Genomic DNA, 15,524 nt, shown 5'->3' with positions numbered 1-15,524 from the left:
ATACAAGATATAGCGACAGGCGAATTTCTTCGTAGAAGTGTGTACGCGCTCCCGCGGCCAGGGGATACAAGTCTATCGGGGATAACTGCCTTGGCACGACATCTGTCATATGGTAACATTAGCCAATCATGAACTACGCCGCTGCCTTGCCAAATTTTGCATGATGACTTGTATTATGTATTTAGTAATTGACAAAGAAAGGAACTGTACCGTCTTCACCAACGTCTGTGACGTATCTATGTCGTTGTGGTGTCACGTGAGTTCTCAGCAGGGCAAGCCGAACGGCATGACGCCGGAAGCTGTGAAGTCGATTTAAAGAACTGCGATGAGGATGCAGTTTTACTTGCTGTCAGCGCCTGGTTTAAACATTTAAAACCCGGTGACCTGGCTACGTTCAAATTTCTTTAGCGTTTATTTCTATATTTGCAACTTCTCTTTTTAACTTCCGCTCCGGTCGAACTCGTGTGGGTCGACAACAAGAAACGATGGAATTGCACTTGGTTGCCTTTTTTTCGTCAATATTATTCGAAGCGTCGCAAGCATTTCCTGCTCCCGTTGGTAAGTGACTTTAGTTTAATCCCCTCGCTGCTTTTCAGGTCTCTGGCTAACAGACTACCACAAAACCAAAGAGGAGTGTGCACACTAAAACTGAGCTGTGTTTACATACCTGAAACGACAGTATTGTTCACAGTACACCATGGGAGCAACTTCGTGAAACGCATTAAAAAAAAAAAAGAAAAAAGAATTCATTCACACATTTTCAGCAAGCGTTTTATTTGTGTTGCTTGTTTTTAAATTTCAAAAACAGTTTCAGAAAAAAAAAGTGTTGGGCTTAAAGCGTTATGAAACAAATCTATCACCACAGTTTCGCTTGCATCTGACCCCGAGATAAAGCTGAGATAAATCCTTTAGACATTTATGTGCATTTATGATGGAATAATGGTTTTAAGTTTATTACACAGCCCATAAAAAACAAAGTCAAGCACAGCACTGCTTGACTCCGGAACCTTCACTTATGTTTGTTTTTTTTTTTGTTTTTTTGTCGTTCGTGCTTCCATTAAGTAGTGGAGCCTTCTGGTTTGTGCAGGAAATCATGTTTTATTCAATTTTTCATCCTCTCTCTTCATCAGACACTGTTGTGGTGCAGGTCCAGCAGTGGGGACTGGTAGGCACACAGCAAGTTGTAGACCAGGTTCTTCTCAATGGAGTTGTCCTTACAGACACGAAACAAGTGGATATTATTATCAGGACAATATCAGCTGATGCACACCTTCTAGCTTTGACTGGTGCCAATCAGACTGTAACCCCAGGTAAAAAATAATAATTAAAAAAAGTTATTTAATGTGATATATTTTTGAATAATGTACCAACTTGTCTCTATGTTGTCTCACTTCCTAGCAAACCACATTATCGTCCGTGAGCGTGAATGCATACTAGAGGGAACCCATGTGCAATGGACCGACCGTGTGTTTTATGATGGGACGGTCTTTCTCAGTCTGGACCATACTGACAACTGGACACCCCATGTACCACAAGCACAGGGCCTCAAAGACTTGTTGGAGCAGGCAGAACAGCAAACAACAATCGAAAGGATCCGTCTTGAGGAGGGGTGTGCCAGGCTGGTGAGGGAACTAAGGCTTTCTGAGGAGCAGTCAGGTACGCGTTGACATCAGAAAAGACACATTTGCAGAAAGATCTAACTCCGCACAAAAGATTTTTCTGTAAAAAAATTTTTTTTTATCATGTGTTCAGTTTTGTTGAAATGCACCTATGGTGCCTTTTTCTTCAGTTCCCAGACCTCCCTTGCCTCAGTTTCTGATTCCAGTATTTACATTTGTGGTATTTATGGGACTAATTTTTATCAGCCTCCTTCTCGCCAAAAAACGGGGTGAGTAAACGTTTGTATTTTCAGTTTCATTTTCAGTTACACTGACGCACTTACTAAAAAGCAGCCTTCACCATAGACCATCATAACTTTTAAATGATGACAAACTTTTTTTTCCCCGGTTTATTTAACAATTTGCTATATTATTTAAATTTCTGATTTAATAATAGAATTGCAGCTGAAATGTTGAACGCTGTGATGTCTTTTTAAAAGGTGTCCCGTCACATGATTTTTTTCTTAAGTAGTCTCAAACTCACAAGCACATGTAAAGTATGGTCATGTGTTTTGTCTTTCTCTCTCTCTCTCTCTCTCTCCCTGTGCTTAGGTCTGAGGCACCCTGGAGGTAGGAAAACAACAATCCCTATGTTTTTCTCTTGGGCCTCCTCAGGCTGTAGGCTCCTCTTGTAATGGTCATGGGAGAAATATACTATAAAGTTATACATGTTCACAATTTGATTCCAATTTTTGGCATGTAGTATTGATGTGTTTCTTGTATTTTGTTCATCCTGATTACTACTTAATGCACTAAAGCTAGTTTAACTTTTGTATAGTACTTATTATTTAAGCAGTACTATGTGAGGAGAAATCAATAATTTCCTGCAGATTTTATAGTTTTAAGGAGAAAGACAATATTTAGATAACTTTGAGTCTCACTTTTTCTCTCACCTCAGATGCCATTAAATATGACTGCACTGTAACTTAAACTTCAGTGAAAGCTGTTGACACAATGTGCCAACTTGATTAAACTTCTTTATCTGTTATCATTTCAAAAGTGAAATCATGTATTTGTGCCACAGTGTCACAGAATGTGCTCTTTGATTTCTCTGCAGGTGTCATCGGATCAGTAATACATTACCCTCAGGAATTTGGGGAAACGGCTCCAGAGGTCAAAGGCAGTGGTTACAGAACCTTGTAACGCAAAGCCCGGACACCCTCTCCACTGTGACCTTTCCCCTTCTACTCCAAATGTTAAATATCCACATGCTCGTTCTGCTGTTAAATGCTTGCACTCTGAATTTTAAATTACACTGTCACGCACTTTAATGCTTCTGTACATTATGGAATATGCAGATGTTTGCTTCACCTCTTTGCACATACATTTAAAAGTTATTTATCTAAACACACACATTAAACATTTTAATGTTTTGGTGCTCACTGCTTTCACAATAGAAGTGTCTCTTTGCATGGTTAATGACTGTAAGATCAAATGGTTTAGTGTTTATGGACCAAACATTTTAAAGAACAACCTTCTCATGCTTAGATTGCTCTGTCTCAATCACACAAACACAATGTGTTAACCCTCCTGTTATGTTGCGGGTCAAATTGACCCGGGAACATCATTGCTGTTCCTGACAAACAAACATAACAGGAGGGTTAAGACAGTAAAGGTCATGTTCGTTTTGAGGACAGGTGACAATGGCTGATTTAAAAACAAGCTTATGTGCCACAGATAAAGAACCTCTGATATCCAAAGACTGTGACCTTGTTGTGTTATGTATTTTGAGATATCTAACTGATGACCAAATACACGTGTGTATTGTTTTATCTAGCCGTTATTTGCCCATGATAAGCAACAACCATGCTTGAATTAAAGATACTTTCATACACTTTTGCTTGGCACTGTGACATTATTACATGTGTCATGTTACCTCAACCTCAAAGTATATTTTAAGAATATTATGTAATTATTGCACAACAATGATGTAATTACACACACACACACACACACACACACACACACACACACACACACACACACACACACACACACACACACACACGTATATGTATATATGTATGTATATATGTATATGTTTGAATTAAGCCCCTTTTCTTTGTTAATTCTGGAATTCACAGCCCTGCCACTGCTTGGTGGGTTTTTATCAGTTTATCCTCCAGAGCTTTAACTTTTCAATAAATGTTTTACACTTTACCTTGGTGGAGACAAAGTCTCTCTGTGGTTAAAAAGGCATAGACGCAAATCTCCAATTATGTTACGACCTGGATCGCAAAGGCACAAAGTAACTTAAAGTTTTTACTTGATTTAATTGCCAATAAAAATTCACTTGTGATTCTGAGTTTTTGTTGAACAAAATGAAGAAGTGAGGCAAAACGGTTCCTTATTTGTTTGTTTGGTGTACCAATTCGGGCCCCTTTGAGGGTAGCAATGGAGGAAGGGGAAAGCTGCCTGAATTAACTACGGACTCGGAAGACACATGTCCAAGTCGAGCTCTTAATGGAGCCACTCTAAACAGAAAAACAAAACAAAACACCAAGAAGGTGGGCACTGTGAGTTGTGACATGTAATAGCTCAAGCAGTTTCAGATCTGAAGATCATCAACTATCATCATTTTCCTTTTATACAGTGACGTTAAATTTTGAAAAGTGCCACTGAATTGATAGATGGAAATTCAATAGGCTAACATTTTTCAAAAGCAGTTAGGAAATAGAAATGAATAATAGAAAAGGTAATTGCCCATTTATGTGCCCAATTAAAAAGATGTATTCTTAATTCTAATTGTAAATATCTCTGTCCTCCAAAACGTTGACATTTCATTTCTGGTCAATTCAATTTCCCCCGCAGGACTGTTATAGGTTTTTAATGCTGCCTAAGAGCATCTGTATCGCCGTGTTTGGTCTTTGCTGATGCGCATTACTGTGAACAAGTATCTCAGCAGAAAGTGACCTTTACAACTCTGATCAGAAAAGACGCATGCTTTGATGTTTGCTGATGTTTGGCGAATTTAGTTTTCTTTTGTAACTTATTTTTTATAATCACTCCCCTCGATAGTTCGGTATTTCTTTTTGAGTGTTGTAGATGAGTTGATCAATTGCTTTTCATCTTTTGGCCACTAGATGGCAAAATAGCCCCACGACATCATTAAAACGTGCGCGCTTCAGAGACGTTACCATGGCAAGCACAGTCGGTAACGGCTGTTCTTTAAACGAACCAATCGCTGGAGTGCATTCGTCCATTTAAACCAGTGTGGCATCTTTCGTCACGAGATTTGAACTTTCTGCCGACACTGGAAATCGAGCAATTTGGGGAAACTCTCAATTCCACAACTTCACCAGAAAAACACACACACACACACACACAAAAAAAAACAAACAACAACAAAAAAAAACACCCCACAGAGTTTGTTTGTCTTGGGTGTTTAAAAGTGACAAAGGCAGTTTGATTCATTCTGATAGCAGAGCCTGTGGGGGTAAACTTTACCTTGTATTTGATCAAGTTATCCGAGCTAATTGTAACTTATGCTTACTAGACTTGTCGACTATGTGTGAGTTCAGGACGACTAGATGTGCAATGGGTGAAAATAAACCCACCAAAAACAGAAAGAAAACAGATCACGGCAGCATGGCATCCAGCAGCTTGAAGAGCCACAGTAGTGTTTCAGGATGATGATGATGATGAGGAGGATATGGCCAAACAACCACTGAGGCTCATTATGTCCTTGTCATTGCTGCATTGCAACAGGTCGAGAATAGAGCTGTATCCAAATGGCCCATTTTGGGTTGGAGAATGACATCCACAGCACCCTGAAGCTGGATGTACCCATCTCAAATGGCCCCATGGCGCGATGGCAGAGGAAGACCAGCTCTTCGAGCTCCTCCACCCTGAGTGGTTTGTCCCCCGGGAAATGTGGGAACGCTTCCATTAGTTCGTCCAAAACGCCTGGTAAAACCCCAGGTAACTTGTTCATCTCTGGCCTTGCACAACCACACTGGCAGTTTTTTGACCATCGTTTAAGGCCGCGTGTCTGTATTGCAGGCAAAAGCAAAAAGTACACCCCTTCCAGGATTGGAGGCGACCGCTACATCCCCGTGAGAAACAGCAAGCAGATGGAGGTGGCAAGCTTTTTGATCTCAAAGGGGAATGATCCTGCCGAGACAGCACTCACAGTGAGTTATTATCATACAGCTCCCGCATTCCTGTTTGCACATTACCCAAATGAAAGACCATAACCAGTGTGTGTGTTACAGGATAACCAGAAAACTATGTCCACGATGCTGAACGGGTTCAACATTGACGATGCAAAGATCTTGCACATTGGAGGGAGGCCTCTGAATGCACCAGAGGGTGAGTGGACCTGTGAGGTCTCAGTGATTGATGTTAATGTCACATAGGAATTGTGTAGATGTTTGAACACATTTTAAATATGTGTACTTTTGTGTTTTGAAGGTTATCAAAGCAACTTGAAAGTCCTCTACAGTGGCCAAACAATGACACCTGGCTCTGTCACAAAGAACAGATACATATCTTCAACTCCTGAGAGGGTCCTGGATGCGCCTGAGCTTTGTAATGATTTTTGTGAGTGCACACTGAACCCACCAAACTCCAGAGGACGAGTATTTGCACTGTTGTGACGAACACCTGTCTTAATGCTGACTTGTATGCATCATAACTGACTGTTTTTGTAAGCGTCAATTCTTGTTGTTCCACCCAGATCTGAATCTGCTTGACTGGAGCAGTCAGAATTTGCTTGCTGTGGCCCTACACAACAGTGTTTATCTGTGGGATGCCACTAGAGGAGACATCACCCTCCTCATGACTTTAGAACGTGAGGAAGACCATGTCTGCTCGCTGTCCTGGACCAAAGAAGGGAGCTACTTGGCTGTTGGCACCAGTGACTCCAACGTTCAGGTTGGTAGTGTTTGGGACACTTTGTCTCACTGGAGAATCAGGAGGTCAAGGGACTGTTTGATAAATGTAAATGTATTTGCTCTTGTCTCATCAGCTGTGGGATGTAGAAAATCAGAAGTGTCTACGTAGCATGAGGGGCCATTCAGCCAGAGTCTGCAGCTTGAGCTGGAACGATTACGTTCTCTCAAGGTAAAGCTGCTTCCTCCTTCATGACTTGTACAACAGTGTGAATGGGTTAGTTTGACCAAATGTTTGGTGTTTCTCCCCATTGCAGTGGCTCCAGATTGGGGAACATTCATCACCATGACGTGCGGGTTGCAGAGCATCACATCGCCACGCTCAGCGGCCACACACAAGAGGTGTGTGGTCTGCGCTGGTCACCGGATGGAAGATACCTCGCCAGCGGAGGCAATGACAACCTGGTGTGCGTTTGGCCGCGTGTGCAGGAGGGCGGCCTGGGCAACAACAGCCAGTCGATCCGCAGCTGGAGTGAACATCAAGGCGCTGTCAAGGTTGAGAGACTTGGTTTTAAGAAGTACCTTATTTAAATCTCTTGTCTTCTATATGTTTTGGGAAGTCAAATCAATGTTCTGTCTGAAAATCCCCCTGCAGGCTCTGGCTTGGTGTTCATGGCAGCCAAACATCCTCGCTTCTGGAGGCGGCACTAGCGATCGCCACATCCGCATCTGGAACGTCAACAGTGGCTCCTGCATCAGCTCCATAGACACTCAGTCCCAGGTAGCCACACACTTCTCCTACATTTGACTGAATTATTAATTGCTAAAGCATTTAGTAATTGACTTCAGTGTTGAGATTAGTGAGGCTTTTGAAATATCAGCGCTGATGCTTGTCTGGCCTCAGTTCTCTTCAGAAAGATGTTAAGACAGTGGTTAGTAGGGGCCGGCTTTGATTCTACGCCACTGGTGTCTTGAATGATTGAACTTTGCTTTTCAGATCTCAGCATTGGCCTTTGCACCAAACTACAAGGAGTTGGTCTCTGCACATGGATTTGCTCACAACAGTGTAGTCATTTGGAAGTACCCCTCCCTTTCCAAAGTGATCGAACTGAAAGGTAAGATCTCAGCAAAGTCCCATAAATCTGAAAACAAAGAAACAATCCCATGAACTTGTACTATACCTATATCTTAAAATGTTTTTATATTTATCTTTTTCAAAGGCCACCAAGACAGGGTTCTCAATATGGCTATGAGCCCAGATAACTCCACCATGGCAACAATTGCCGCAGATGAAACCATTCGCATGTGGAAGAGTTTTGAAGTGAACCCGGCAAAGAAGGCCAAAGAGAGAATGATGAAACCAACCAGTGGAGGCCTTCATCAGTCAATCCGTTAAATATAATTCTCTTCACTTTTCCTCTAAAATGTGTATATGTTTTATAAATTGTCAATAAAGTTTTCCAAAACATTTCAACTTGTATATGGCCACTTCTGTCATCAGACCTCAGATCCATACATACATTACATTTGCTTTGATTTAATTCTGTTGAAATGTAATTGACCTGTTACTTACTATATTATATGTTGCATGTTTTAATTCCTTTGTTTTGTGCATTTGATTAAATTCAAATCATAACAGTCATGCTGACTTCCTTGTATTTTAATTGAAACTAAAGATCTGAGAATACTTGAGCTCCAATGTACCCAAATATGATTTAAAAACATCAACTGAAGAAAAGCAGATCTGCTCCAAGATGGCTGCGGGTTAGTTTCTTTGTGTGCATGGCTCTCTCTCTCTTCCAATCCATCAAAAAGCAGTATATTTCTTATTGTTTCTAATCAGAAATCTACTTGTTAGAGTTGAATTTTCATATTTACAAGAAAGACACATTTTCCTTGCTATAACTAATTTTTTGGCATCTTTGAGACTTTTGGATGATTTTGGATGAAGGCCATATTTGGCAGCCAGTTGCAGTGAATTGACATACGAGCAACAGTAGATGAACTGGAATTCTGGCAAGAAAATTGATGTGTTTGAGTTTTGTTTATCCAAGTGCTATCTTAACCAACTGAACACATGTCTACAAATAAATTAGCTGAAGACATAGAGGAGGTAAAAAAAAAAAATCCCTCAGCTTCATGTCAGAGGAGCTAAGCAAGGTGGTGAGGCAACAGATGGGCCTAGAAGACTTAATGGAAGAAGTGGAACAACTGAAAGCTGTGATCAAAGAAAAAGACAAGAAAATTGAAGAGCTTGAAAGAAGAGTAGATGACAGAGCAGTATACAAGGATGGACAACCTAATGATATCTTAACTTGAGGCAACCCACTGTCCTTATGCACAGATTTCAGCAGGTGACAAGGAGGGTGAGGATGCACCAAGAGGTGAATTACACACACTTGAGCAGCAAGTCATCAACTTCTTCAACAGCAGAGATATTCGGGAAGACAGTCAAAATGTAGCCGCTTGCTATGTTAAACCTTGAAGCCGAGTTAATAAGTCCAACAGATCCATGATCGTCATTCGATTTGTGAGCAGAAAACACAAAAATTAGGTGCTAAAGCAGGATAAAAGATTAAATGGTACAGGGGTATATGTAGATGAGCATCTCACCTATAGAAATGGAGAAATTGCAAGACAAGCAAGGATCTGAAGAAGGAATGGACACTTAGACAAGGAACTGTATAATAATGATACGACTAAATGGCACACCTGAACAGGCTGAAGTTTTAACAGTTAGATATATAAAAGAACTGGATTGATACAAATGAAAATGATGAGTCACATGGGAGAGAGGAGGAATAGTGGGGAAAAGCTTGCTGTCATGAAATGTAGGTATATGGCAAAATTTTGCATTGGAATGAGAAAATATGTTAAAAATGTGTAAATACACGGATTTCAATTCTTTTCACTTACAAAACCACAAGCTTTATGAGTTTTAAATGATATTGATCCAGTATGCCACTTCTACCAGAACATTGATGTGAATTGTAAATATTATTCTGAAGATTTTAATTTAAGTATGAAGATGGAAGGTGTAAAATATTTGCTTTGTAGATATCAGGCTAGTTAAACAGTCTGGTTCCAGGGAGTGATCGACTCAATGGGTCTGTCTGTTAGAACAGTCAGATTGAGGCAGATGAGGTGATGATCTAATAGTTTATTGTAAAGGGTATTGTTTGTACTGGTTTTTCTGATGAAGGAAATAAAATAAAGGGTAAATATTGAGCCAATTCAACACAGGGCCTCTATTCTAAACAAACATTCTTGAAATAAGGAATAACTCTCTGAACATAAACAGGCCGCACATTATCAGATTCTAAATACAGAAATATAACATAAACTCACATTTCACGGACTCAGTACAGACAACAACGCTGTGACTCCTGACATGCGGCCAGCCAGCTCCTTTGTTCTCAGGGAAAAAGGGGTGTGACATTGTCGAGCTGGCTTCCTATATCACTTAAGCTCCGCCCTCCTTGGCCGTGATGGATGCAGGTAGAGGAGGGGGAAGTATGAAGGTGCAAGGAGGAGGTCAGGGATTTTCCACAGAAGGGTTTTTGGTAATTCATTTCAATAGTTGGAGTCTGCACAGCAATTTCTTTCTAAAAATCAAAGGAGATTACTGGGTATTCTTATAGACTGCATATGAAAGGCAAGAATGAGCTTTGGCTTCAGCCTACTCCTTTTAGTTTACAGAGTTATTTTGTTTTTGTTGTGAGTGTTTATAATTTGCAACTTTGTTTCGGAAGGTTCTTTTTCATTTTTGTTAGTTGATTGCACAATATTGCATTATTTTACACTGTAAACGAAAATAAACTATTCATTCATTCATTCATTCATTCATTCATGCATTCATTCATACTTTTTCTATACACAAAATAACAGTAAATGTGTTCACATAAACATGACCACAATTTTTATTGCCAGTGCTGTCACAGAATTTGAGACGTATATACTGATTTGATACAATCCTGGGTTTGGCATCGATTTATGTCTACATGGTACATGGCTGATATTTAAGCAATGGTGTAATATTTTATTTTTTATGTAGGCTAGAGAGGGGTAAATGTAACAATGTGATTGTAAATCTGGGACATTTGTGCATCTTTTTCCACATAAAATTCTAGAGATATTCTATATGTAAAAAGGACGGCTGGTCATTCTGATTTTAAGTGACTCCACTCGATAGTTATTCGGAATTTAAATTGGTGAAAATAAATGCTATTTATCTTGTGGCCACTAGATGGCAAAATAATACCTTTGGGTCATCACATCGTTGGTCTAACCGGAAGTTATATCGACCAATAATTTGCGAGCTCTAACTACGTTACCATGGCAAGCACAGTCGATAACGGCTGTTCTTTGAATGAGCCAATCGCTGGAGTGCATTCGTCCATTTAAACCTGTGTGGCATCTTTCGTCACGAGATTTGAACTTTCTGCCGACACTGGAAATCGAGCAATTTGGTAAAACTCGCAAGTCCACAACTTCACGAGAAGGAAAACTACAGTTTTGTTTGTTTTGGAGATTTAAAAGTGACAAAGGCAGTTTGATTCATTCTGATAGCGGAGCCGTCGGAGGTAAACTTTACCTTGTATTTGCAGTTTCAAGCTGTCCGAGCTAATGCTAACTTCTACTTGCTTGCTTGGTCATTTTAAAGCGCAGTCACTGTATGTCGACAGATGTTAACTACACCAAATCGTAACTGTGTTAACGTCAATTCAGTATTCCTGTTGTTCCTTTAATTTCGATTTTCCTAAAGAAAATAACGGCCAGTATTGCCAAAGCTAACGCCACGACCTCGTCCGTGTTTCTTAGGTTAACGAGTGAAACTAAAGGTGATGTTGACTTGTCGACTATGTGTGAGTTTCGGACGACTTTACGTGCAATGGGTGTAAATACCCCCCCCCCCCCCACCCCCCGGGCAAAAAAAAACAACAAAAAACTGAGGCTCATTATGTTCTTGTCATTGCTGCATTGCAACAGGTCGAGAATAGAGCTGTATCCAAATGGCCCATTTTGGGTTGGAGAATGACATCCACAGCACCCTGAAGCTGGATGTACCCATCTCAAATGGCCCCATGGCGCGATGGCAGAGGAAGACCAGCTCTTCGAGCTCCTCCACCCTGAGTGGTTTGTCCCCCGGGAAATGTGGGAACGCTTCCATTAGTTCGTCCAAAACGCCTGGTAAAACCCCAGGTAACTTGTTCATCTCTGGCCTTGCACAACCACACTGGCAGTTTTTTGACCATCGTTTAAGGCCGCGTGTCTGTATTGCAGGCAAAAGCAAAAAGTACACCCCTTCCAGGATTGGAGGCGACCGCTACATCCCCGTGAGAAACAGCAAGCAGATGGAGGTGGCAAGCTTTTTGATCTCAAAGGGGAATGATCCTGCCGAGACAGCACTCACAGTGAGTTATTATCATACAGCTCCCGCATTCCTGTTTGCACATTACCCAAATGAAAGACCATAACCAGTGTGTGTGTTACAGGATAACCAGAAAACTATGTCCACGATGCTGAACGGGTTCAACATTGAAGATGCAAAGATCTTGCACATTGGAGGGAGGCCTCTGAATGCACCAGAGGGTGAGTGGACCTGTGAGGTCTCAGTGATTGATGTTAATGTCACATAGGAATTGTGTAGATGTTTGAACACATTTTAAATATGTGTACTTTTGTGTTTTGAAGGTTATCAAAGCAACTTGAAAGTCCTCTACAGTGGCCAAACAATGACACCTGGCTCTGTCACAAAGAACAGATACATATCTTCAACTCCTGAGAGGGTCCTGGATGCGCCTGAGCTTTGTAATGATTTTTGTGAGTGCACACTGAACCCACCAAACTCCAGAGGACGAGTATTTGCACTGTTGTGACGAACACCTGTCTTAATGCTGACTTGTATGCATCATAACTGACTGTTTTTGTAAGCGTCAATTCTTGTTGTTCCACCCAGATCTGAATCTGCTTGACTGGAGCAGTCAGAATTTGCTTGCTGTGGCCCTACACAACAGTGTTTATCTGTGGGATGCCACTAGAGGAGACATCACCCTCCTCATGACTTTAGAACGTGAGGAAGACCATGTCTGCTCGCTGTCCTGGATCAAAGAAGGGAGCTACTTGGCTGTTGGCACCAGTGACTCCAACGTTCAGGTTGGTAGTGTTTGGGACACTTTGGGTGAATTCCAATTCCTCCCTTAACCCTCAATCTCAACACTCAATCTCAAAAATGTGCACTCCCGGGAGGTGCAAGTGCTGTCCCGATTCTAAGAACATTAAGTTCAGGGACGAGTTTAAGGGCTGTATCGCCCTCAATATTGAGATTCTCCGGCACCACCATTGGCAGTAAGGGCTACCCAGAAGGCATTGCGTATTTTCGCCAAGACCTCTTCGAAAAAGATCGCGATGTACAAGCGAGCTACAAATGGAAGTATTTTCTTAGTTAATAAAGATATAAATATTACGAAACCATTGTATTGTCTTAGTTTAAGATTTTTTATGGATTATTGACATCGTTGTTGCGTAACTTTTTTTTTTTTTTTAACTTTATGAGGTTTGTCAACCGGACCGGCGGTCCCGGCTTCACATTACTTGTATACCTCATTGTGTAGCGAAGGAGGACTTCTTCCTTTTTCTCCTTCTTCTTCGTCGTTGTCGTCTTTTTGACAGACTGGACGTAGCTTTGGCGTAAGGCCGCCCCCCACAGTCTGAAGATGTAACTGCACTTAAGGGGTGTCCCATTTCTAAGCCCTTGCACTTATTTTTGAGGGCCAAAGATTGAGGGTTTAAGGGCGAGGGTTGAGATTGAGGAGTTAAGGGAGGAATTGGAATTGGCCCTTTGTCTCACTGGAGAATCAGGAGGTCAAGGGACTGTTTGATAAATGTAAATGTATTTGCTCTTGTCTCATCAGGTGTGGGATGTAGAAAATCAGAAGTGTCTACGTAGCATGAGGGGCCATTCAGCCAGAGTCTGCAGCTTGAGCTGGAACGATTACGTTCTCTCAAGGTAAAGCTGCTTCCTCCTTCATGACTTGTACAACAGTGTGAATGGGTTAGTTTGACCAAATGTTTGGTGTTTCTCCCCATTGCAGTGGCTCCAGATTGGGGAACATTCATCACCATGACGTGCGGGTTGCAGAGCATCACATCGCCACGCTCAGCGGCCACACACAGGAGGTGTGTGGTCTGCGCTGGTCACCGGATGGAAGATACCTCGCCAGCGGAGGCAATGACAACCTGGTGTGCGTTTGGCCACGTGTGCAGGAGGGCGGCCTGGGCAACAACAGCCAGTCGATCCGCAGCTGGAGTGAACATCAAGGCGCTGTCAAGGTTGAGAGACTTGGTTTTAAGAAGTACCTTATTTAAATCTCTTGTCTTCTATATGTTTTGGGAAGTCAAATCAATGTTCTGTCTGAAAATCCCCCTGCAGGCTCTGGCTTGGTGTTCATGGCAGCCAAACATCCTCGCTTCTGGAGGCGGCACTAGCGATCGCCACATCCGCATCTGGAACGTCAACAGTGGCTCCTGCATCAGCTCCATAGACACTCAGTCCCAGGTAGCCACACACTTCTCCTACATTTGACTGAATTATTAATTGCTAAAGCATTTAGTACCGTATTTTCCGCACTATAAGGCACACTTAAAAGTCTTGATTTTTTTTCAAAAAACGACAGTGCGCCTTATAATCCGGAGCGCCTTATATATGGATTGATTCTGGTTGTGCTTGCTGACGTCGAAGCGATTTTGAGAGGTACACGGCGCTCTGTCAAAGTGTTTTACCGTAGTACGATTTAGGTAAATTACAAAGCCGCATCTCTCGCAGCATTACGGCTATCGCGGAGTAATACATAAGCCTCTTATACACTAAGATGAAGATTGCGTAGATGAAGTGAGACAGTGTTCAGGAGTCCGGCGGTGCTGTAGAATCAAGCACTGATGGAACGTAATCGAACACCTTCTGAACCGTGGTAGAGAACCTCTGCTGGATTTCAACTCGCGTTGGTAACATATTTCTAGCGGTATCATTCTGTTTTTTATTTGTTACAAACAAGTTTTAGAGTTACTGTGAATGCAGTTAATAAAGTCTGACGGACTTATCTCTGATGCTTTTGTTTCGCTTAATGCGCCTTATAATTCGGTGCGCCTTATATATTACATAAGTTAGAAAATAGACCATTTATTGACTGTGCGCCTTATAATCCAGTGCGCTCTATAGTGCGGAAAATACGGTAATTGACTTCAGTGTTGAGATTAGTGAGGCTTTTGAAATATCAGCGCTGATGCTTGTCTGGCCTCAGTTCTCTTCAGAAAGATGTTAAGACAGTGGTTAGTAGGGGCCGGCTTTGATTCTACGCCACTGGTGTCTTGAATGATTGAACTTTGCTTTTCAGATCTCAGCATTGGCCTTTGCACCAAACTACAAGGAGTTGGTCTCTGCACATGGATTTGCTCACAACAGTGTAGTCATTTGGAAGTACCCCTCCCTTTCCAAAGTGATCGAACTGAAAGGTAAGATCTCAGCAAAGTCCCATAAATCTGAAAACAAAGAAACAATCCCATGAACTTGTACTATACCTTTATCTTAAAATGTTTTTATATTTATCTTTTTCAAAGGCCACCAAGACAGGGTTCTCAATATGGCAATGAGCCCAGATAACTCCACCATGGCAACAATTGCCGCAGATGAAACCATTCGCATGTGGAAGAGTTTTGAAGTGAACCCAGCAAAGAAGGCCAAAGAGAGAATGATGAAACCAACCAGTGGAGGCCTTCATCAGTCAATCCGTTAAATATAATTCTCTTCACTTTTCCTCTAAAATGTTTATAGGTTTTTAATCAATTGTCAATAAAGTTTTCCAATGTATTTTAGCTGTATAAGGCCACAAGGCTTCAGTTCCATCAGGGTAAATTGCTTTGAGCAGGTTTTATTGTGTTGAAATGTAATTTTCCTTTTATTTACTTTATTTTTTTATGGTGCAAGTGTTCCTTCCTTTTTGTTGTGCATTTGATTAAATTCAAATCATACCAGTCA

The 15,524-nt window shown here is 41.4% G+C and overlaps 3 protein-coding genes across 3 annotated transcripts; all 3 read left to right on the top strand.

Annotated features, from left to right (window-relative positions):
• Window positions 1-261: 261 nt before the first annotated feature.
• On the top strand, window positions 262-3,358 carry LOC142885180 (uncharacterized). The gene is made up of 6 exons (XM_076021381.1): window positions 262-558; window positions 1,131-1,310; window positions 1,399-1,656; window positions 1,790-1,888; window positions 2,211-2,228; window positions 2,716-3,358. Exons 1-6 carry the CDS (start codon window positions 486-488, stop codon window positions 2,799-2,801), a joined length of 714 nt encoding a protein of 237 aa, XP_075877496.1. The 5' UTR covers window positions 262-485; the 3' UTR covers window positions 2,802-3,358.
• A 2,005-nt stretch (window positions 3,359-5,363) lies between these two features.
• Window positions 5,364-7,960, top strand: LOC142885179 (cell division cycle protein 20 homolog). The gene is made up of 10 exons (XM_076021380.1): window positions 5,364-5,579; window positions 5,661-5,791; window positions 5,873-5,969; window positions 6,072-6,200; window positions 6,337-6,533; window positions 6,628-6,722; window positions 6,808-7,045; window positions 7,146-7,271; window positions 7,488-7,605; window positions 7,711-7,960. Exons 1-10 carry the CDS (start codon window positions 5,390-5,392, stop codon window positions 7,884-7,886), a joined length of 1,497 nt encoding a protein of 498 aa, XP_075877495.1. The 5' UTR covers window positions 5,364-5,389; the 3' UTR covers window positions 7,887-7,960.
• A 2,931-nt stretch (window positions 7,961-10,891) lies between these two features.
• LOC142885177 (cell division cycle protein 20 homolog) lies at window positions 10,892-15,524 on the top strand. Its single transcript, XM_076021379.1, has 11 exons — window positions 10,892-11,073; window positions 11,480-11,692; window positions 11,774-11,904; window positions 11,986-12,082; window positions 12,185-12,313; window positions 12,450-12,646; window positions 13,405-13,499; window positions 13,585-13,822; window positions 13,923-14,048; window positions 14,884-15,001; window positions 15,107-15,524. Exons 2-11 carry the CDS (start codon window positions 11,503-11,505, stop codon window positions 15,280-15,282), a joined length of 1,497 nt encoding a protein of 498 aa, XP_075877494.1. The 5' UTR covers window positions 10,892-11,073; window positions 11,480-11,502; the 3' UTR covers window positions 15,283-15,524.

This window comes from Nelusetta ayraudi, unplaced genomic scaffold, assembly GCF_046127955.1.
Source record: "Nelusetta ayraudi isolate G7.1 ecotype Tasmania unplaced genomic scaffold, CSIRO-AGI_Nayr_v1 ptg000011l, whole genome shotgun sequence".
Lineage (NCBI taxonomy): Eukaryota > Metazoa > Chordata > Actinopteri > Tetraodontiformes > Monacanthidae > Nelusetta > Nelusetta ayraudi.
This window is presented reverse-complemented; position numbering and strand designations above follow the sequence as displayed.

Excerpts from the sequence above, each read along its gene's own strand:
- LOC142885177 (XM_076021379.1), top strand. The coding sequence starts at position 11,503 with ATGGCCCATTTTGGGTTGGAGAATGACATCCACAGCACCCTGAAGCTG. Across the intron at positions 11,905-11,985 it reads CTGCCGAGACAGCACTCACA|GATAACCAGAAAACTATGTC; the intron begins GTGAGTTATTAT and ends TGTGTGTTACAG. Across the intron at positions 13,500-13,584 it reads AACGATTACGTTCTCTCAAG|TGGCTCCAGATTGGGGAACA; the intron begins GTAAAGCTGCTT and ends TCCCCATTGCAG.
- LOC142885180 (XM_076021381.1), top strand. The coding sequence starts at position 486 with ATGGAATTGCACTTGGTTGCCTTTTTTTCGTCAATATTATTCGAAGCG. Across the intron at positions 559-1,130 it reads AGCATTTCCTGCTCCCGTTG|ACACTGTTGTGGTGCAGGTC; the intron begins GTAAGTGACTTT and ends TCTCTTCATCAG. Across the intron at positions 1,657-1,789 it reads GCTTTCTGAGGAGCAGTCAG|TTCCCAGACCTCCCTTGCCT; the intron begins GTACGCGTTGAC and ends CTTTTTCTTCAG.
- LOC142885179 (XM_076021380.1), top strand. The coding sequence starts at position 5,390 with ATGGCCCATTTTGGGTTGGAGAATGACATCCACAGCACCCTGAAGCTG. Across the intron at positions 5,970-6,071 it reads GCCTCTGAATGCACCAGAGG|GTTATCAAAGCAACTTGAAA; the intron begins GTGAGTGGACCT and ends TGTGTTTTGAAG. Across the intron at positions 7,606-7,710 it reads CAAAGTGATCGAACTGAAAG|GCCACCAAGACAGGGTTCTC; the intron begins GTAAGATCTCAG and ends TCTTTTTCAAAG.